The sequence below is a fragment of the Salmo salar genome, chromosome 09, assembly GCF_965601325.2.
Source record: "Salmo salar chromosome 09, fSalSal1, whole genome shotgun sequence".
NCBI classification, from domain to species: Eukaryota; Metazoa; Chordata; class Actinopteri; order Salmoniformes; family Salmonidae; genus Salmo; species Salmo salar.
This window is the reverse complement of record NC_138299.1, coordinates 50,726,969-50,752,575: the sequence shown is the minus strand read 5'-3', so window position 1 is coordinate 50,752,575 and position 25,607 is coordinate 50,726,969. Positions and strand designations below refer to the sequence as shown.

The 25,607-nt window shown below is 35.1% G+C and overlaps 1 protein-coding gene across 2 annotated transcripts in view; it reads left to right on the top strand.

Annotated features, from left to right (window-relative positions):
• The window catches only part of LOC106611425 (papilin), a 207,484-nt gene that overhangs the window by 38,349 nt on the left and 143,528 nt on the right, over positions 1-25,607 (top strand). Inside the window, exon 12 of one of the 2 annotated variants that reach the window (XM_045723758.2) lies at positions 104-169. The exons of the other annotated variant lie outside the window; for it this stretch is intronic. Coding sequence (XP_045579714.1) covers positions 104-169 — 66 coding nt within the window. The remainder of the gene's footprint in view (positions 1-103; positions 170-25,607) is intronic. 2 annotated transcript variants of the gene reach the window in all.

Genomic DNA, 25,607 nt, shown 5'->3' with positions numbered 1-25,607 from the left:
TTTCCGTTACGAAACGTTTTGCTGCGGTATGCTACGATGTGCACTAATGAATACACCCCAGGTCTCACTGTTGTGGGTGATGTTGTTGTCCCTGTTCATAAAGGATGGCGTACCTGTATCAGCCAAATGCGTGGACGCCCTCTGAAAGCCCCAGAACATATGTGTACAGGTAACCCAGGGCCTACGGTGGCCCCGCTGATCCCCAGAGCTCAAACACCGGGGATATATTTATACAGTTAGTCATTTAGAAGACACTCTTATCCAGAGAGATTTACAGTTAGTGCGTATATGAGATCATGTCTTCATATACACTAGGTCAAATAGGCCAAAGATTCAATATATTTCATTTACTACATCATTCACTATAGGCATGTAATGCTAACCTGGATATTATAGACACATCATCCACTAAGGGCATGTAATGCTAACCTGGACATTATAGACACATCATCCACTATGGGCATGTAATGCTAACCTGTAATGCTAACCTAAAAGGTCAAAGAAAGCCTGTACACATCTAACACACAGAGCTACAGCGCAGCACTTCTCCCTGGTATGTGTTTGAGTTCAGTAGGAGTGTCTGTCTCAGTCTGTGTTCAGTGTTGAAGCCTGTTCTCCATGTTGGGTGAGGGGGCAACTATCCAGCACAGAGACTCTCTCCTCCTCCTCCCTCTCCTCCCATCTCCTCCCATCTCCTTCACGTGGTGGTCTGGTCTATATATCAGCATGGTGGTCTGGTCTATACAGTTGAAGTCGGAAGTTTACATACGCCTTAGCCAAATACATTTAAACTCAGTTTTTCACAATTCCTAACATTTAATCCTAGTAAAAATTCCCTGTCTTAGGTCAGTTAGGATCACCACTTTTATTTTAAGAATGTGAAATGTCAGAATAATAGTAGAGAGAATTCTTTATTTCAGCTTTTATTTCTTTCATCACATTCCCAGTTCGGTAGAAGTTTACATACACTCAATCAGTATTTGGTAGCATTGCCTTTAAATTGTTTAACTTGGGTCAAACGTTTCGGGTAGCCTTCCACAAGCTTCCCACAATAAGTTGGGTGAATTTTGTCCCATTCCTACTGACAGAGCTGGTATAACTGAGTCAGGTTTTTAGGCCTCCTTGCTCGCACACACTTTTCAGTTCTGCCCACACATTTTCTATAGGATTGAGTTCAGGGCTTTGTGATGGTCACTCCAATACCTTGACTTTGTTGTCCTTAAGCCATTTTGCCACAACTTTGGAAGTATCCTTGGGGTCATTGTCCATTTGGAAGACCCATTTGCGACCAAGCTTTAACTTCCTGACTGATGTCTTGAGATGTTGCTTCAAAATATCCACATAATTTTCCTTTCTCATGAAGCCATCTATTTTGTGAAGTGCACCAGTCCCTCCTGCAGCAAAGCACCCCCACAACATGATGCTGCCACCCCCGTGCTTCACGGTTGGGATGATGTTCTTCAGCTTGCAAGCGTCCCCCGTTTTCCTCCAAACATAACGATGGTCATTATGGCCAAATAGTTCTATTTTTGTTTCATCAGACCAGAGGACATTTCTCCTAAAAGTACGATCTTTGTCCCCATGTGCAGTTGCAAACCGTAGTCTGGCTTTTTTTATGGCGGTTTTGGAGCAGTGGCTTCTTCCTTGCTGAGCGGCCTTTCAGGTTATGTTGAGATAGGACTCTTTTTACTGTGGATATAGATATTTTTGTACCCGTTTCCTCCAGCATCTTCACAAGGTCCTTTGCTGTTGTTCTTTTCGCGCCAAAGTACGTTCATCTCTAGGAGGACAGAACGTGTCTCCTTCCTGAGCGGTATGACGGCTGCGTGGTCCCATGGTGTTTGTACTTGCGTACTATTGTTTGTACAGATGTACGTGGTACCTTCAGGCGTTTGGAATTTGCTCCCAAGGATGAACCAAACTTGTGGAGGTCTCCAATTTTTTTTCTGAGGTCTCGGCTGATTTCTTTTGATTTTCCCATGATGTCAAGGAAAGAGGCACTGAGTTTGAAGGTATGCCTTGAAATACATCCACAGGTACACCTCCAATTGACTCAAATGATGTCAATTAGCCTATCAGAAGTTTCTAAAGCCATGACATAATTTTCTGGAATTTTCCAAGCTGTTTAAAGGCACAGTCAACTTAGTGTATGTAAACTTCTGACCCACTGGAATTGTGATACAGTGAATTATAAGTGAAATAATCTGTCTGTAAACAATTGTTGGAAAAATTACTTGTGTCATGCACAAAGTAGATGTCCTAACTGACTTGCCAAAACTCTAGTTTGTTAACAAGAAATTTGTAGAGTGGTTGAAAAACTAGTTTTAATAACTCCAACCCAAGTGTATGTATACTTCCGACTTCAACTGTATATCAGTATGTCTGGGTGTTTGGTCTTCAGAAAGTGTTCATACCCTTAGACCTTTTCCATATTTTGTTGTTACTGAATTTAAATTGATTAAATTGAGAGTTTGCGTCACTGGCCTAAACATAATACCCCATAATGTCAAAGTTGAATTAGGTTTTTAGAAATGTTTACAAAATAATTAAAAATGAAAAGCTGAAATGTCTTGAGTCAATAAATATTCAACCCTTTTGTTAAGTCAAGCCTAAATACGTTCAGGAGAAAATATTTGCCTAACAAGTCACATAATAAGTTGCATGGACTCACTCTGTGTGGAATAATAGTGTTTATCATGATTTTTTAATCACTACTTCATCTCTGTACCCCACACATACAATTATCTGTAATGTCCCTCAGTCGAGCAGTGACTTTCAACCACAAAGACCAGGGAGGTTTTCCAATGCCTCGCAAAGAAGTGCACCTATTGGTAGAAGGGTAAAAATAAAAAAGCAGACATTGAATATCCCTTTGAGCACGTTGAAGTTATTAATTACACTTTGGATGGTGTATCAAAACACCCAGTCACTACAAAGATACAGGTGTCCTTCCTAACTCAATTGCCGGAGAGGAAGGAAACTGCTCAGAGATTTCAACATGAGGCCAATGGTGACTTTAAAACAGTCACAGAGTTTAATGGCTGTGATAGGAGAAAACTGAGGATGGATCAACAACATTGTAGTTACTCCACAATACTAACCTAATTGACAGAGTGAAAAGAAGGAAGCCTGTACAGATACAAAATATTCCAAAACATGCATCCTGTTTGCAACAAGGCACTAAAGTAAAACTGGAAAAAATATGGCGAAGAAATTCACTTTATGTCCTGAATACAAAATGTTATGTTTGGGGCAAATCCAACACATCACTGAATACCACTTTTCATATTTTCAAGCATGGTGGTGTCTGCATCATGTTATGTGTATGCTTGTTATTGTTAAAAACTGGGGAGGTTTTTTAGGATAAAAAGAAATGGAATAGAGCTAAGCACAGGTATAGGTCTAGAGGTAAACCTGGCTCAGTCTGCTTTCCAACAGAAACTGGGAGACAAATTCACCTTTCAGCAGGACAATAACCTAAAACACAAGGTCAAATATATACTGAATTGAATGTTCCTGAGTGGCCTAGTTACAGTTTGGACTTGAAAATGGCTTTGTGGCATGGATTAACAACCAACTTGACAGATCTTTTACAAAAGAATCATGTGCAAATATTGTACAATCCAGGTGTGAAAATCTCTTAGAGATTTACCCAGAAAGACTCACAGCTGTAATCGCTGACAGGTGATTTCTAACATGTATTGACTGGTGTGAATACTTATGTAGATGATTATGGGGTATTGTGTGTAGACAGGTGAGAAATCTGTTTTAATTTTTGGCTGTAACACAAGAACATTTGCAAAAAGTCAAGGGGTATGAATACTTTCCGAAGGTACTGTAGTTGTGTATATATCTGTATTAACCCCAGTACAGTACTAGTGTATATATATCAGTATTAACCCCAGTACAGTACTAGTGTGTATATATCAGTATTAACCCCAGTACAGTACTAGTGTGTATATATCAGTATTAACCCCAGTACAGTACTAGTGTGTATATATATCAGTATTAACCCCAGTACAGTACTAGTGTGTGTATATATCAGTATTAACCCCAGTACAGTACTAGTGTGTATATATCAGTATTAACCCCAGTACAGTACCAGTGTGTATATATCAGTATTAACCCCAGTACAGTACTAGTGTGTATATATCAGTATTAACCCCAGTACATTACTAGTGTGTATATATATCAGTATTAACCCAGTACCAGTGTATATATATATATCAGTATTAACCCCAGTACAGTACTAGTGTGTATATATCAGTATTAACCCCAGTACAGTACTAGTGTGTATATATATCAGTATTAACCCCAGTACAGTACTAGTGTGTGTATATATCAGTATTAACACCAGTACAGTACTAGTGTGTATATATCAGTATTAACCCCAGTACAGTACTAGTGTGTATATATCAGTATTAACCCCAGTACAGTACTAGTGTGTATATATCAGTATTAACCCCAGTACAGTACTAATATGTATATATCAGTATTAACCCCAGTACATTACTAGTGTGTATATATATCAGTATTAAACCAGTACCAGTGTGTATATATCAGTATTAACCCAGTACCAGTGTATATATATCAGTATTAAACCCAGTACAGTACTAGTGTGTATATATCAGTATTAACCCCAGTACAGTACTAGTGTGTATATATCAGTATTAACCCCAGTACAGTACCAGTGTGTATATATCAGTATTAACCCCAGTACAGTACTAGTGTGTATATATCAGTATTAACCCCAGTACAGTACTAGAGTGTATATATCAGTATTAACCCCAGTACATTACTAGTGTGTATATCTATCAGTATTAACCCAGTACCAGTGTGTATATAATCAGTATTAACCCAGTACTAGTGTGTATATATCAGTATTAACCCCAGTACAGTACCGGTGTGTATATATCTGTATTAACCCCAGTACAGTACTAGTGTATATGTATCAGTATTAACCCCAGTACAGTACTAGTGTGTATATATCAGTATTAACCCCAGTACAGTACTAGTGTGTATATATCAGTATTAACCCCAGTACAGTACTAGTGTGTATATATATCAGTATTAACCCCAGTACAGTACTAGTGTGTGTATATATCAGTATTAACCCCAGTACAGTACTAGTGTGTATATATCAGTATTAACCCCAGTACAGTACCAGTGTGTATATATCAGTATTAACCCCAGTACAGTACTAGTGTGTATATATCAGTAATAACCCCAGTACATTACTAGTGTGTATATATATTAGTATTAACCCAGTACCAGTGTGTATATATCAGTATTAACCCAGTACCAGTGTATATATATATATCAGTATTAACCCCAGTACAGTACTAGTGTGTATATATCAGTATTAACCCCAGTACAGTACTAGTGTGTATATATATTTATCAGTATTAACCCCAGTACAGTACTAGTGTGTATATATCAGTATTAACCCCAGTACAGTACTAGTGTGTATATATCAGTATTAACCCCAGTACAGTACTAGTGTGTATATATCAGTATTAACCCCAGTACAGTACTAGTGTGTATATATCAGTGTTAACCCCAGTACATTACTAGTGTGTATATATATCAGTATTAACCCAGTACCAGTGTGTATATATCAGTATTAACCCAGTACCAGTGTATATATATCAGTATTAAACCCAGTACAGTACTAGTGTGTATATATCAGTATTAACCCCAGTAGGTACCAGTGTGTGTATATCAGTATTAACCCCAGTACAGTACTAGTGTGTATATATCAGTATTAACCCCAGTACAGTACTAGTGTGTATATATCAGTGTTAACCCCAGTACATTACTAGTGTGTATATATATCAGTATTAACCCAGTACCAGTGTGTATATATCAGTATTAACCCAGTACCAGTGTATATATATCAGTATTAACCCCAGTACAGTACTAGTGTGTATATATCAGTATTAACCCCAGTACAGTACTAGTGTGTATATATCAGTATTAACCCCAGTACATTAGTAGTGTGTATATATATCAGTATTAACCCAGTACCAGTGCGTATATATCAGTATTAACCCAGTACCAGTGTATATATATATCAGTATTAACCCCAGTACAGTACTAGTGTGTATATATCAGTATTAACCCCAGTACAGTACTAGTGTGTATATATATCAGTATTAACCCAGTACAGTACTAGTGTGTATATATCAGTATTAACCCCAGTACAGTGCTAGTGTGTATATATATCAGTATTAAGCCAGTACAGTACTAGTGTGTATATATCAGTATTAACCCCAGTACAGTACTAGTGTGTATATATCACTATTAACCCCAGTACAGTACTAGTGTGTATATATCAGTATTAACCCCAGTACAGTACTAGTGTGTATATATCAGTATTAACCCCAGTACATTACTAGTGTGTATATATATCAGTATTAACCCAGTACCAGTGAGTATATATCAGTATTAACCCAGTACCAGTGTATATATATCAGTATTAACCCCAGTACAGTACTAGTGTGTATATATCAGTATTAACCCCAGTACAGTACTAGTGTGTATATATCAGTATTAACCCCAGTACAGTACCGGTGTGTATATATCTGTATTAACCCCAGTACAGTACTAGTGTGTATATATATCAGTATTAACCCCAGTACAGTACTAGTGTGTGTATATATCAGTATTAACCCCAGTACAGTACTAGTGTGTATATATCAGTATTAACCCCAGTACAGTAACAGTGTGTATATATCAGTATTAACCCCAGTACAGTACTAGTGTGTATATATCAGTATTAACCCCAGTACATTACTAGTGTGTATATATATCAGTATTTACCCAGTACCAGTGTGTATATATCAGTATTAACCCAGTACCAGTGTATATATATCAGTATTAACCCCAGTACAGTACTAGTGTGTATATATCAGTATTAACCCCAGTACAGTACTAGTGTGTATATATTAGTATTAACCCCAGTAAATTACTAGTGTGTATATATCAGTATTAACCCCAGTAAATTACTAGTGTGTATATATCAGTATTAACCCCAGTACAGTACCAGTGTGTATATATCAGTATTAACCCCAGTACAGTACTAGTGTGTATATATCAGTATTAACCCCAGTACATTACTAGTGTGTATATATATCAGTATTAACCCAGTACCAGTGCGTATATATCAGTATTAACCCAGTACCAGTGTATATATATATCAGTATTAACCCCAGTACAGTACTAGTGTGTATATATCAGTATTAACCCCAGTACAGTACTAGTGTGTATATATATCAGTATTAACCCAGTACAGTACTAGTGTGTATATATCAGTATTAACCCCAGTACAGTACTAGTGTGTATATATATCAGTATTAACCCAGTACAGTACTAGTGTGTATATATCAGTATTAACCCCAGTACAGTACTAGTGTGTATATATCAGTATTAACCCCAGTACAGTACTAGTGTGTATATATCAGTATTAACCCCAGTACAGTACTAGTGTGTATATATCAGTATTAACCCCAGTACATTACTAGTGTGTATATATATCAGTATTAACCCAGTACCAGTGCGTATATATCAGTATTAACCCAGTACCAGTGTATATATATCAGTATTAACCCCAGTACAGTACTAGTGTGTATATATCAGTATTAACCCCAGTACAGTACTAGTGTGTATATATCAGTATTAACCCCAGTACAGTACCGGTGTGTATATATCTGTATTAACCCCAGTACAGTACTAGTGTGTATATATCAGTATTAACCCCAGTACAGTACTAGTGTGTATATATCAGTATTAACCCCAGTACAGTACCAGTGTGTATATATCAGTATTAACCCCAGTACAGTACTAGTGTGTATATATCAGTATTAACCCCAGTACAGTACTAGAGTGTATATATCAGTATTAACCCCAGTACATTACTAGTGTGTATATCTATCAGTATTAACCCAGTACCAGTGTGTATATAATCAGTATTAACCCAGTACTAGTGTGTATATATCAGTATTAACCCCAGTACAGTACCAGTGTATATATATCAGTATTAACCCCAGTACAGTACTAGTGTGTATATATCAGTATTAACCCCAGTACAGTACTAGTGTGTATATATCAGTATTAACCCCAGTACATTAGTAGTGGGTATATATCAGTATTAACCCCAGTACAGTACCAGTGTGTATATATCAGTATTAAACCCAGTACAGTACTAGTGTGTATATATCAGTATTAACCCCAGTACATTACTAGTGTGTATATATATCAGTATTAAACCAGTACCAGTGTGCATATATCAGTATTAACCCAGTACCAGTGTATATATATCAGTATTAAACCCAGTACAGTACTAGTGTGTATATATCAGTATTAACCCCAGTAGGTACCAGTGTGTGTATATCAGTATTAACCCCAGTACAGTACTAGTGTGTATATATCAATATTAACCCCAGTACAGTACTAGAGTGTATATATCAGTATTAACCCCAGTACATTACTAGTGTGTATATACATCAGTATTAACCCAGTACCAGTGTGTATATAATCAGTATTAACCCCAGTACAGTACCGGTGTATATATCTGTATTAACCCCAGTACAGTACCGGTGTATATATCTGTATTAACCCCAGTACAGTACTAGTGTATATATATCAGTATTAACCCCAGTACAGTACTAGTGTGTATATATCAGTATTAACCCCAGTACAGTACTAGTGTGTATATATATCAGTATTATCCCCAGTACAGTACTAGTGTGTATATATCAGTATTAACCCCAGTACAGTACTAGTGTGTATATATCAGTATTAACCCCAGTACAGTACTAGTGTGTATATATATCAGTATTAACCCCAGTAGAGTACTAGTGTGTGTATATCAGTATTAATCCCAGTACATTAGTAGTGTGTATATATATTAGTATTAACCCAGTACCAGTGCGTATATATCAGTATTAACCCAGTACCAGTGTATATATATATATCAGTATTAACCCCAGTACAGTACTAGTGTGTATATATCAGTATTAACCCCAGTACAGTACTAGTGTGTATATATATCAGTATTAACCCAGTACAGTACTAGTGTGTATATATCAGTATTAAACCCAGTACAGTACTAGTGTGTATATATATCAGTATTAACCCAGTACAGTACTAGTGTGTATATATCAGTATTAACCCCAGTACAGTACTAGTGTGTATATATCAGTATTAACCCCAGTACAGTACTAGTGTGTATATATCAGTATTAACCCCAGTACAGTACTAGTGTGTATATATCAGTATTAAACCCAGTACATTACTAGTGTGTATATATATCAGTATTAACCCAGTACCAGTGCGTATATATCAGTATTAACCCAGTACCAGTGTATATATATCAGTATTTACCCCAGTACAGTACTAGTGTGTATATATCAGTATTAACCCCAGTACAGTACTAGTGTGTATATATCAGTATTAACCCCAATACAGTACCGGTGTGTATATATCTCTATTAACCCCAGTACAGTACTAGTGTGTATATATCAGTATTAACCCCAGTACAGTACTAGTGTGTATATATCAGTATTAACCCCAGTACAGTACTAGTGTGTATATATCAGTATTAAACCCAGTACATTACTAGTGTGTATATATATCAGTATTAACCCAGTACCAGTGCGTATATATCAGTATTAACCCAGTACCAGTGTATATATATCAGTATTTACCCCAGTACAGTACTAGTGTGTATATATCAGTATTAACCCCAGTACAGTACTAGTGTGTATATATCAGTATTAACCCCAATACAGTACCTGTGTGTATATATCTCTATTAACCCCAGTACAGTACTCGTGTATATATATATATCAGTATTAACCCCAGTACAGTACTAGTGTGTATATATCAGTATTAACCCCAGTACAGTACTAGTGTGTATATATATCAGTAATAACCCCAGTACATTACTAGTGTGTATATATCAGTATTAACCCCAGTACAGTACCAGTGTGTATATATCAGTATTAACCCTAGTACAGTACTAGTGTGTATATATCAGTATTAACCCCAGTACATTACTAGTGTGTATATATATCAGTATTAAACCACTACCAGTGTGTATATATCAGTATTAACCCAGTACCAGTGTATATATATCAGTATTAAACCCAGTACAGTACTAGTGTGTATATATCAGTATTAACCCCAGTACAGTACTAGTGTGTATATATCAGTATTAACCCCAGTAGGTACCAGTGTGTATCTATCAGTATTAACCCCAGTACAGTACTCGTGTGTATATATCAGTATTAACCCCAGTACAGTACTAGAGTGTATATATCAGTATTAACCCCAGTACATTACTAGTATGTATATACATCAGTATTAACCCAGTACCAGTGTGCATATATCAGTATTAACCCAGTACCAGTGTATATATATCAGTATTAAACCCAGTACAGTACTAGTGTGTATATATCAGTATTAACCCCAGTAGGTACCAGTGTGTGTATATCAGTATTAACCCCAGTACAGTACTAGTGTGTATATATCAGTATTTACCCCAGTACAGTACTAGAGTGTATATATTAGTATTAACCCCAGTACATTACTAGTGTGTATATACATCAGTATTAACCCAGTACCAGTGTGTATATAATCAGTATTAACCCAGTACTAGTGTGTATATATCAGTATTAACCCCAGAACAGTACCGGTGTATATATCTGTATTAACCCCAGTACAGTACCGGTGTATATATCAGTATTAACCCCAGTACAGTACTAGTGTGTATATATCAGTATTAACCCCAGTACAGTACTAGTGTGTATATATATCAGTATTAACCCCAGTACAGTACTAGTGTGTGTATATATCAGTATTAACCCCAGTACAGTACTAGTGTGTATATATCAGTATTAACCCCAGTACAGTACCAGTGTGTATATATCAGTATTAACCCCAGTACAGTACTAGTGTGTATATATCAGTATTAACCCCAGTACATTACTAGTGTGTATATATATCAGTATTAACCCAGTACCAGTGTGTATATATCAGTATTAACCCAGTACCAGTGTATATATATATCAGTATTAACCCCAGTACAGTACTAGTGTGTATATATCAGTATTAACCCCAGTACAGTACTAGTGTGTATAAATATCAGTATTAACCCCAGTACAGTACTAGTGTGTTTATATATCAGTATTAACCCCAGTACAGTACTAGTGTGTATATATCAGTATTAACCCCAGTACAGTACTAGTGTGTATATATCAGTATTAACCCCAGTACAGTACTAGTGTGTATATATCAGTATTAACCCCAGTACAGTACTAGTGTGTATATATCAGTATTAACCCCAGTACAGTACTAGTGTGTATATATCAGTATTAACCCCAGTACAGTACTAGTGTGTATATATATCAGTATTAAACCAGTACCAGTGTGTATATATCAGTATTAACCCAGTACCAGTGTATATATATCAGTATTAAACCCAGTACAGTACTAGTGTGTATATATCAGTATTAACCCCAGTACAGTACTAGTGTGTATATATCAGTTTTAACCCCAGTAGGTACCAGTGTGTATATATCAGTATTAACCCCAGTACAGTACTAGTGTGTATATATCAGTATTAACCCCAGTACAGTACTAGAGTGTATATATCAGTATTAACCCCAGTACATTACTAGTATGTATATACATCAGTATTAACCCAGTACCAGTGTGTATATATCAGTATTAACCCAGTACTAGTGTGTATACATCAGTATTAACCCCAGTACAGTACCGGTGTGTATATATCTGTATTAACCCCAGTACAGTACTAGTGTATATATATCAGTATTAACCCCAGTAAAGTACTAGTGTGTATATATCAGTATTAACCCCAGTACAGTACTAGTGTGTATATATATCAGTATTAACCCCAGTACAGTACAAGTGTGTGTATATATCATTATTAACCCCAGTACAGTACTAGTGTGTATATATCAGTATTAACCCCAGTACATTACTAGTGTGTATATATCAGTATTAACCCCAGTACAGTACTAGTGTGTATATATCAGTATTAACCCCGGTACAGTACTAGTGTGTATATACCAGTATTAACCCCAGTACATTACTAGTGTGTATATATATCAGTATTAACCCAGTACCAGTGTGTATATATCAGTATTAACCCAGTACCAGTGTGTATATATCAGTATTAAACCCAGTACCAGTGTATATATATCAGTATTAACCCCAGTACAGTACTAGTGTGTATATATCAGTATTAACCCCAGTACAGTACTAGTGTGTATATATCAGTATTAACCCCAGTACAGTACTAGTGTGTATATATATCAGTATTAACCCAGTACATTACTAGTGTGTATATATATCAGTATTAACCCAGTACCAGTGCGTATATATCAGTATTAACCCAGTACCAGTGTATATATATATCAGTATTAACCCCAGTACAGTACTAGTGTGTATATATCAGTATTAACCCCAGTACAGTACCAGTGTGTATATATCAGTATTAACCCCAGTACATTACTAGTGTGTATATATCAGTATTAACCCCAGTACAGTACCAGTGTGTATATATCAGTATTAACCCCAGTACAGTACTAGTGTGTATATATCAGTATTAACCCCAGTACATTACTAGTGTGTATATATATCAGTATTAAACCAGTACTAGTGTGTATATATCAGTATTAACCCAGTACCAGTGTATATATATCAGTATTAAACCCAGTACAGTACTAGTGTGTATATATCAGTATTAACCCCAGTACAGTATTAATGTGTATATATCAGTATTAACCCCAGTAGGTACCAGTGTGTATATATCAGTATTAACCCCAGTACAGTACTAGTGTGTATATATCAGTATTAACCCCAGTACAGTACTAGAGTGTATATATCAGTATTAACCCCAGTACATTACTAGTGTGTATATACATCAGTATTAACCCAGTACCAGTGTGTATATATCAGTATTAACCCAGTACTAGTGTGTATACATCAGTATTAACCCCAGTACAGTACCGTTGTGTATATATCTGTATTAACCCCAGTAAGTACTAGTGTGTATATATATATCAGTATTAACCCCAGTACAGTACTAGTGTGTATATATCACTATTAACCCCAGTACAGTACAAGTGTGTATATATATCAGTATTAACCCCAGTACAGTACTAGTGTGTGTATATATCAGTATTAACCCCAGTACAGTACTAGTGTGTATATATCAGTATTAACCCCAGTACAGTACTAGTGTGTATATATCAGTATTAACCCCAGTACAGTACTAGTGTGTATATATCAGTATTAACCCCAGTACAGTACTAGTGTGTATATATCAGTGTTAACCCAGTACATTACTAGTGTGTATATATATCAGTATTAACCCAGTACCAGTGTGTATATATCAGTATTAACCCAGTACCAGTGTATATATATATCAGTATTAACCCCAGTACAGTACTAGTGTGTATATATCAGTATTAACCCCAGTACAGTACTAGTGTGTATATATCAGTATTAACCCCAGTACATTAGTAGTGTGTATATATATCAGTATTAACCCAGTACCAGTGCGTATATATCAGTATTAACCCAGTACCAGTGTATATATATATATATCAGTATTAACCCCAGTACAGTACTAGTGTGTATATATCAGTATTAACCCCAGTAGGTACCAGTGTGTATCTATCAGTATTAACCCCAGTACAGTACTCGTGTGTATATATCAGTATTAACCCCAGTACAGTACTAGAGTGTATATATCAGTATTAACCCCAGTACATTACTAGTATGTATATACATCAGTATTAACCCAGTACCAGTGTGCATATATCAGTATTAACCCAGTACCAGTGTATATATATCAGTATTAAACCCAGTACAGTACTAGTGTGTATATATCAGTATTAACCCCAGTAGGTACCAGTGTGTGTATATCAGTATTAACCCCAGTACAGTACTAGTGTGTATATATCAGTATTTACCCCAGTACAGTACTAGAGTGTATATATTAGTATTAACCCCAGTACATTACTAGTGTGTATATACATCAGTATTAACCCAGTACCAGTGTGTATATAATCAGTATTAACCCAGTACTAGTGTGTATATATCAGTATTAACCCCAGAACAGTACCGGTGTATATATCTGTATTAACCCCAGTACAGTACCGGTGTATATATCAGTATTAACCCCAGTACAGTACTAGTGTGTATATATCAGTATTAACCCCAGTACAGTACTAGTGTGTATATATATCAGTATTAACCCCAGTACAGTACTAGTGTGTGTATATATCAGTATTAACCCCAGTACAGTACTAGTGTGTATATATCAGTATTAACCCCAGTACAGTACCAGTGTGTATATATCAGTATTAACCCCAGTACAGTACTAGTGTGTATATATCAGTATTAACCCCAGTACATTACTAGTGTGTATATATATCAGTATTAACCCAGTACCAGTGTGTATATATCAGTATTAACCCAGTACCAGTGTATATATATATCAGTATTAACCCCAGTACAGTACTAGTGTGTATATATCAGTATTAACCCCAGTACAGTACTAGTGTGTATAAATATCAGTATTAACCCCAGTACAGTACTAGTGTGTTTATATATCAGTATTAACCCCAGTACAGTACTAGTGTGTATATATCAGTATTAACCCCAGTACAGTACTAGTGTGTATATATCAGTATTAACCCCAGTACAGTACTAGTTTGTATATATCAGTATTAACCCCAGTACAGTACTAGTGTGTATATATCAGTATTAACCCCAGTACAGTACTAGTGTGTATATATCAGTATTAACCCCAGTACAGTACTAGTGTGTATATATATCAGTATTAAACCAGTACCAGTGTGTATATATCAGTATTAACCCAGTACCAGTGTATATATATCAGTATTAAACCCAGTACAGTACTAGTGTGTATATATCAGTATTAACCCCAGTACAGTACTAGTGTGTATATATCAGTTTTAACCCCAGTAGGTACCAGTGTGTATATATCAGTATTAACCCCAGTACAGTACTAGTGTGTATATATCAGTATTAACCCCAGTATAGTACTAGAGTGTATATATCAGTATTAACCCCAGTACATTACTAGTATGTATATACATCAGTATTAACCCAGTACCAGTGTGTATATATCAGTATTAACCCAGTACTAGTGTGTATACATCAGTATTAACCCCAGTACAGTACCGGTGTGTATATATCTGTATTAACCCCAGTACAGTACTAGTGTATATATATCAGTATTAACCCCAGTAAAGTACTAGTGTGTATATATCAGTATTAACCCCAGTACAGTACTAGTGTGTATATATATCAGTATTAACCCCAGTACAGTACAAGTGTGTGTATATATCAGTATTAACCCCAGTACAGTACTAGTGTGTATATATCAGTATTAACCCCAGTACAGTACTAGTGTGTATATATCAGTATTAAACCCAGTACATTACTAGTGTGTATATATATCAGTATTAACCCAGTACCAGTGCGTATATATCAGTATTAACCCAGTACCAGTGTATATATATATCAGTATTAACCCCAGTACAGTACTAGTGTGTATATATCAGTATTAACCCCAGTACAGTACTAGTGTGTATATATCAGTATTAACCCCAATACAGTACCGGTGTGTATATATCTCTATTAACCCCAGTACAGTACTAGTGTATATATATATATCAGTATTAACCCCAGTACAGTACTAGTGTGTATATATCAGTATTAACCCCAGTACAGTACTAGTGTGTATATATATCAGTATTAACCCCAGTACAGTACTAGTGTGTATATATCAGTATTAAACCCAGTACATTACTAGTGTGTATATATATCAGTATTAACCCAGTACCAGTGCGTATATATCAGTATTAACCCAGTACCAGTGTATATATATCAGTATTAACCCCAGTACAGTACTAGTGTGTATATATCAGTATTAACCCCAGTACAGTACTAGTGTGTATATATCAGTATTAACCCCAATACAGTAACGGTGTGTATATATCTCTATTAACCCCAGTACAGTTCTCGTGTATATATATATATATATATATCAGTATTAACCCCAGTACACTACTAGTGTGTATATATCAGTATTAACCCCAGTACAGTACTAGTGTGTATATATATCAGTATTAACCCCAGTACATTACTAGTGTGTATATATCAGTATTAACCCCAGTACAGTACCAGTGTGTATATATCAGTATTAACCCTAGTACAGTACTAGTGTGTATATATCAGTATTAACCCCAGTACATTACTAGTGTGTATATATATCAGTATTAAACCACTACCAGTGTGTATATATCAGTATTAACCCAGTACCAGTGTATATATATCAGTATTAAACCCAGTACAGTACTAGTGTGTATATATCAGTATTAACCCCAGTACAGTACTAGTGTGTATATATCAGTATTAACCCCAGTAGGTACCATTGTGTATATATCAGTATTAACCCCAGTACAGTACTCGTGTGTATATATCAGTATTAACCCCATTACAGTACTAGAGTGTATATATCAGTATTAACCCCAGTACATTACTAGTGTGTATATACATCAGTATTAACCCAGTACCAGTGTGTATATATCAGTATTAACTCAGTACTAGTGTGTATATATCTGTATTAACCCCAGTACAGTAGCAGTGTATATATATCAGTATTAACCCCAGTACAGTACTAGTGTGTATATATCAGTATTAACCCCAGTACAGTACTAGTGTGTATATATCAGTGTTAACCCCAGTACATTACTAGTGTGTATATATATCAGTATTAACCCAGTACCAGTGTGTATATATCAGTATTAACCCAGTACCAGTGTATATATATCAGTATTAACCCCAGTACAGTACTAGTGTGTATATATCAGTATTAACCCCAGTAGGTCCCAGTGTGTGTATATCAGTATTAACCCCAGTACAGTACTTTTGTGTATATATCAGTATTAACCCCAGTACAGTACTAGAGTGTATATATCAGTATTAACCCCAGTACATTACTAGTGTGTATATACATCAGTATTAACCCAGTACCAGTGTGTATATAATCAGTATTAACCCAGTACTAGTGTGTATATATCAGTATTAACCCCAGAACAGTACCGGTGTATATATCTGTATTAACCCCAGTACAGTACTAGTGTGTATATATATCAGTATTAACCCCAGTACAGTACTAGTGTGTATATATATCAGTATTAACCCAGTACATTACTAGTGTGTATATATATCAGTATTAACCCAGTACCAGTGCGTATATATCAGTATTAACCCAGTACCAGTGTATATATATATCAGTATTAACCCCAGTACAGTACTAGTGTGTATATATATCAGTATTAACCCCAGTACAGTACTAGTGTGTATATATCAGTATTAACCCCTGTACAGTACCAGTGTGTATATATCAGTATTAACCCCAGTACATTACTAGTGTGTATATATCAGTATTAACCCCAGTACAGTACCAGTGTGTATATATCAGTATTAACCCCAGTACAGTACTAGTGTGTATATATCAGTATTAACCCCAGTACATTACTAGTGTGTATATATATCAGTATTAAACCAGTACTAGTGTGTATATATCAGTATTAACCCAGTACCAGTGTATATATATCAGTATTAAACCCAGTACAGTACTAGTGTGTATATATCAGTATTAACCCCAGTACAGTACTAGTGTGTATATATCAGTATTAACCCCAGTGAAGTACCAGTGTGTATATATCAGTATTAACCCCAGTACAGTACTAGTGTGTATATATCAGTATTAACCCCAGTACAGTACTAGTGTGTATATATCAGTATTAACCCCAGTACAGTACTAGTGTGTATATATCAGTATTAAACCCAGTACATTACTAGTGTGTATATATATCAGTATTAACCCAGTACCAGTGTGTATATATCAGTTTTAACCCAGTACCAGTGTATATATATCAGTATTAACCCCAGTACAGTACTTGTGTGTATATATCAGTATTAACCCCAGTACAGTACTAGTGTGTATATATCAGTATTAACCCAGTACATTACTAGTGTGTATATATATCAGTATTAACCCAGTACCAGTGTGTATATATCAGTATTAACCCAGTACCAGTGTATATATATCAGTATTAACCCCAGTACAGTACTAGTGTGTATATATCAATATTAACCCCAGTAGGTCCCAGTGTGTGTATATCAGTATTAACCCCAGTACAGTACTTTTGTGTATATATCAGTATTAACCCCAGTACAGTACTAGAGTGTATATATCAGTATTAACCCCAGTACATTACTAGTGTGTATATACATCAGTATTAACCCAGTACCAGTGTGTATATAATCAGTATTAACCCAGTACTAGTGTGTATATATCAGTATTAACCCCAGAACAGTACCGGTGTATATATCTGTATTAACCCCAGTACAGTACTAGTGTGTATATATATCAGTATTAACCCCAGTACAGTACTAGTGTGTATATATATCAGTATTAACCCAGTACATTACTAGTGTGTATATATATCAGTATTAACCCAGTACCAGTGCGTATATATCAGTATTAACCCAGTACCAGTGTATATATATATCAGTATTAACCCCAGTACAGTACTAGTGTGTATATATATCAGTATTAACCCCAGTACAGTACTAGTGTGTATATATCAGTATTAACCCCTGTACAGTACCAGTGTGTATATATCAGTATTAACCCCAGTACATTACTAGTGTGTATATATCAGTATTAACCCCAGTACAGTACCAGTGTGTATATATCAGTATTAACCCCAGTACAGTACTAGTGTGTATATATCAGTATTAACCCCAGTACATTACTAGTGTGTATATATATCAGTATTAAACCAGTACTAGTGTGTATATATCAGTATTAACCCAGTACCAGTGTATATATATCAGTATTAAACCCAGTACAGTACTAGTGTGTATATATCAGTATTAACCCCAGTACAGTACTAGTGTGTATATATCAGTATTAACCCCAGTGAAGTACCAGTGTGTATATATCAGTATTAACCCCAGTACAGTACTAGTGTGTATATATCAGTATTAACCCCAGTACAGTACTAGTGTGTATATATCAGTATTAACCCCAGTACAGTACTAGTGTGTATATATCAGTATTAAACCCAGTACATTACTAGTGTGTATATATATCAGTATTAACCCAGTACCAGTGTGTATATATCAGTTTTAACCCAGTACCAGTGTATATATATCAGTATTAACCCCAGTACAGTACTTGTGTGTATATATCAGTATTAACCCCAGTACAGTACTAGTGTGTATATATCAGTATTAACCCCAGTACATTACTAGTGTGTATATATATCAGTATTAACCCAGTACCAGTGCGTATATATGAGTATTAACCCTGTACCAGTGTATATATATATCAGTATTAACCCCAGTACAGTACTAGTGTGTATATATATCAGTATTAACCCCAGTACAGTACTAGTGTGTATATATCAGTATTAACCCCAGTACAGTACTAGTGTGTATATATCAGTATTAACCCCAGTACAGTACCGGTGTGTATATATCTGTGTTAACCCCAGTACAGTACTCGTGTATATATATCAGTATTAACCCCAGTACAGTACTAGTGTGTATATATATCAGTATTAACCCCAGTACATTACTAGTGTGTATATATATCAGTATTAACCCCAGTACAGTACTAGTGTGTATATATCAGTATTAACCCCAGTATATTACTAGTGTGTGTATATATCAGTATTAACCCCAGTACAGTACTAGTGTGTATATATATCAGTTTTAACCCCAGTACAGTACCAGTGTGTATATATATCAGTATTAACCCCAGTACAGTACTAGTGTGTATATATATCAGTATTAACCCCAGGACATTACTAGTGTGTTTATATCAGTATTAACCCAGTACCAGTGTGTATATATCAGTATTAACCCAGTACCAGTGTATATATATCAGTATTAACCCCAGTACAGTACTAGTGTGTATATTTCAGTATTAACCCCAGTAATGTACTAGTGTGTATATATCAGTATTAACCCCAGTACAGTACTAGTGTGTATATATATCAGTATTAACCCCAGTACATTACTAGTGTGTATATATATCAGTATTAACCCCAGTACAGTACTAGTGTGTATATATCAGTATTAACCCCAGTATATTACTAGTGTATGTATATATCAGTATTAACCCCAGTACAGTACTAGTGTGTATATATATCAGTTTTAACCCCAGTACAGGACCAGTGTGTATATATCAGTATTAACCCCAGTACATTACTAGTGTGTATATATATCAGTATTAACCCCAGGACATTACTAGTGTGTTTATATCAGTATTAACCCAGTACCAGTGTGTATATATCAGTATTAACCCAGTACCAGTGTATATATATATCAGTATTAACCCCAGTACAGTACTAGTGTGTATATATTGGTATTAACCCCAGTACAGTACTAGTGTGTATATATCAGTATTAACCCCAGTACATTACTAGTGTGTATATATATCAGTATTAACTCAGTACCAGTGCGTATATATCAGTATTAACCCAGTACCAGTGTATATATATATCAGTATTAACCCCAGTACAGTACTAGTGTGTATATATCAGTATTAACCCCAGTACAGTACTAGTGTGTATATATATCAGTATTAACCCAGTACAGTACTAGTGTGTATATATCAGTATTAACCCCAGTACAGTACTAGTGTGTATATATATCAGTATTAACCCCAGTACAGTACTAGTGTGTATATATCAGTATTAACCCCAGTACAGTACTAGTGTGTATATATCAGTATTAACCCCAGTACAGTACTAGTGTGTATATATCAGTATTAACCCCAGTACAGTACTAGTGTGTATATATCAGTATTAACCCCAGTACAGTACTAGTGTGTATATATATCAGTATTAACCCAGTACAGTACTAGTGTGTATATATCAGTATTAACCCCAGTACAGTACTAGTGTGTATATATATCAGTATTAACCCCAGTACAGTACTAGTGTGTATATATCAGTATTAACCCCAGTAAAGTACTAGTGTGTATATATCAGTATTAACCCCAGTACAGTACTAGTGTGTATATATCAGTATTAACCCCAGTACAGTACCAGTGTGTATATATCAGTATTAACCCCAGTACAGTACTAGTGTGTATATATCAGTATTAACCCCAGTACATTACTAGTGTGTATATATATCAGTATTAAACCAGTACCAGTGTGCATATATCAGTATTAACCCAGTACCAGTGTATATATATCAGTATTAAACCCAGTACAGTACTAGTGTGTATATATCAGTATTAACCCATGTAGGTACCAGTGTGTGTATATCAGTATTAACCCCAGTACAGTACTTTTGTGTATATATCAGTATTAACCCCAGTACAGTACTAGAGTGTATATATCAGTATTAACCCCAGTACATTACTAGTGTGTATATACATCAGTATTAACCCAGTACCAGTGTGTATATAATCAGTATTAACCCAGTACTAGTGTGTATATATCAGTATTAACCCCAGAACAGTACCGGTGTATATATCTGTATTAACCCCAGTACAGTACTAGTGTGTATATATATCAGTATTAACCCCAGTACAGTACTAGTGTGTATATATATCAGTATTAACCCAGTACATTACTAGTGTGTATATATATCAGTATTAACCCAGTACCAGTGCGTATATATCAGTATTAACCCAGTACCAGTGTATATATATATCAGTATTAACCCCAGTACAGTACTAGTGTGTATATATATCAGTATTAACCCCAGTACAGTACTAGTGTGTATATATCAGTATTAACCCCTGTACAGTACCAGTGTGTATATATCAGTATTAACCCCAGTACATTACTAGTGTGTATATATCAGTATTAACCCCAGTACAGTACCAGTGTGTATATATCAGTATTAACCCCAGTACAGTACTAGTGTGTATATATCAGTATTAACCCCAGTACATTACTAGTGTGTATATATATCAGTATTAAACCAGTACTAGTGTGTATATATCAGTATTAACCCCAGTGAAGTACCAGTGTGTATATATCAGTATTAACCCCAGTACAGTACTAGTGTGTATATATCAGTATTAACCCCAGTACAGTACTAGTGTGTATATATCAGTATTAACCCCAGTACAGTACTAGTGTGTATATATCAGTATTAAACCCAGTACAGTACTAGTGTGTATATATCAGTATTAACCCCAGTACAGTACTAGTGTGTATATATCAGTATTAACCCCAGTACAGTACCAGTGTGTATATATCAGTTTTAACCCAGTACCAGTGTATATATATCAGTATTAACCCCAGTACAGTACTTGTGTGTATATATCAGTATTAACCCCAGTACAGTACTAGTGTGTATATATCAGTATTAACCCCAGTACATTACTAGTGTGTATATATATCAGTATTAACCCAGTACCAGTGCGTATATATGAGTATTAACCCTGTATCAGTGTATATATATATCAGTATTAACCCCAGTACAGTACTAGTGTGTATATATATCAGTATTAACCCCAGTACAGTACTAGTGTGTATATATCAGTATTAACCCCAGTACAGTACTAGTGTGTATATATCAGTATTAACCCCAGTACAGTACCGGTGTGTATATATCTGTATTAACCCCAGTACAGTACTCGTGTATATATATCAGTATTAACCCCAGTACAGTACTAGTGTGTATATATATCAGTATTAACCCCAGTACATTACTAGTGTGTATATATATCAGTATTAACCCCAGTACAGTACTAGTGTGTATATATCAGTATTAACCCCAGTATATTACTAGTGTGTGTATATATCAGTATTAACCCCAGTACAGTACTAGTGTGTATATATATCAGTTTTAACCCCAGTACAGTACCAGTGTGTATATATCAGTATTAACCCCAGTACAGTACTAGTGTGTATATATATCAGTATTAACCCCAGGACATTACTAGTGTGTTTATATCAGTATTAACCCAGTACCAGTGTGTATATATCAGTATTAACCCAGTACCAGTGTATATATATCAGTATTAACCCCAGTACAGTACTAGTTTGTATATTTCAGTATTAACCCCAGTAATGTACTAGTGTGTATATATCAGTATTAACCCCAGTACAGTACTAGTGTGTATATATATCAGTATTAACCCCAGTACATTACTAGTGTGTATATATATCAGTATTAACCCCAGTACAGTACTAGTGTGTATATATCAGTATTAACCGCAGTATATTACTAGTGTATGTATATATCAGTATTAACCCCAGTACAGTACTAGTGTGTATATATATCAGTTTTAACCCCAGTACAGGACCAGTGTGTATATATCAGTATTAACCCCAGTACATTACTAGTGTGTATATATATCAGTATTAACCCCAGTACATTACTAGTGTGTATATATATCAGTATTAACCCAGTACCAGTGCGTATATATCAGTATTAACCCAGTACCAGTGTATATATATATCAGTATTAACCCTAGTACAGTACTAGTGTGTATATATCAGTATTAACCCCAGTACAGTACTAGTGTGTATATATATCAGTATTAACCCAGTACAGTACTAGTGTGTATATATCAGTATTAACCCCAGTACAGTACTAGTGTGTATATATATCAGTATTAACCCCAGTACAGTACTAGTGTGTATATATCAGTATTAACCCCAGTACAGTACTAGTGTGTATATATCAGTATTAACCCCAGTACAGTACTGGTGTGTATATATCAGTATTAACCCCAGTACAGTACTAGTGTGTATATATCAGTATTAACCCCAGTACATTACTAGTGTGTATATATATCAGTAATAACCCAGTACCAGTGCGTATATATCAGTATTAACCCAGTACCAGTGTATATATATATCAGTATTAACCCCAGTACAGTACTAGTGTGTATATTTCAGTATTAACCCCAGTACAGTACTAGTGTGTATATATATCAGTATTAACCCAGTACAGTGCTAGTGTGTATATATCAGTATTAACCCCAGTACAGTACTAGTGTGTATATATCAGTATTAACCCCAGTACAGTACTAGTGTGTATATATATCAGTATTAACCCAGTACAGTACTAGTGTGTATATATCAGTATTAACCCCAGTACAGTACTAGTGTGTATATATCAGTATTAACCCCAGTACAGTACTAGTGTGTATATATCAGTATTAACCCCAGTACAGTACCGGTGTGTATATATCTGTATTAACCCCAGTACAGTACTCGTGTATATATATCAGTATTAACCCCAGTACAGTACTAGTGTGTATATATCAGTATTAACCCCAGTACATTACTAGTGTGTATATATCAGTATTAACCCCAGTACAGTACTAGTGTGTATATTTCAGTATTAACCCCAGTAATGTACTAGTGTGTATATATCAGTATTAACCCCAGTACAGTACTAGTGTGTATATATCAGTATTAACCCCAGTACAGTACTAGTGTGTATATATCAGTATTAACCCCAGTACAGTACTAGTGTGTATATATCAGTATTAAACCCAGTACATTACTAGTGTATATATATATCAGTATTAACCCAGTACCAGTGTGTCTATATCAGTTTTAACCCAGTACCAGTGTATATATATCAGTATTAACCCCAGTACAGTACTTGTGTGTATATATCAGTATTAACCCCAGTACATTACTAGTGTGTATATATATCAGTATTAACCCAGTACCAGTGCGTATATATGAGTATTAACCCTGTATCAGTGTATATATATATCAGTATTAACCCCAGTACAGTACTAGTGTGTATATATATCAGTATTAACCCCAGTACAGTACTAGTGTGTATATATCAGTATTAACCCCAGTACAGTACTAGTGTGTATATATCAGTATTAACCCCAGTACAGTACCGGTGTGTATATATCTGTATTAACCCCAGTACAGTACTCGTGTATATATATCAGTATTAACCCCAGTACAGTACTAGTGTGTATATATATCAGTATTAACCCCAGTACATTACTAGTGTGTATATATATCAGTATTAACCCCAGTACAGTACTAGTGTGTATATATCAGTATTAACCCCAGTATATTACTAGTGTGTGTATATATCAGTATTAACCCCAGTACAGTACTAGTGTGTAGATATATCAGTATTAACCCCAGGACATTACTAGTGTGTTTATATCAGTATTAACCCAGTACCAGTGTGTATATATCAGTATTAACCCAGTACCAGTGTATATATATCAGTATTAACCCCAGTACAGTACTAGTGTGTATATTTCAGTATTAACCCCAGTAATGTACTAGTGTGTATATATCAGTATTAACCCCAGTACAGTACTAGTGTGTATATATATCAGTATTAACCCCAGTACATTACTAGTGTGTATATATATCAGTATTAACCCCAGTACAGTACTAGTGTGTATATATCAGTATTAACCCCAGTATATTACTAGTGTATGTATATATCAGTATTAACCCCAGTACAGTACTAGTGTGTATATATATCAGTTTTAACCCCAG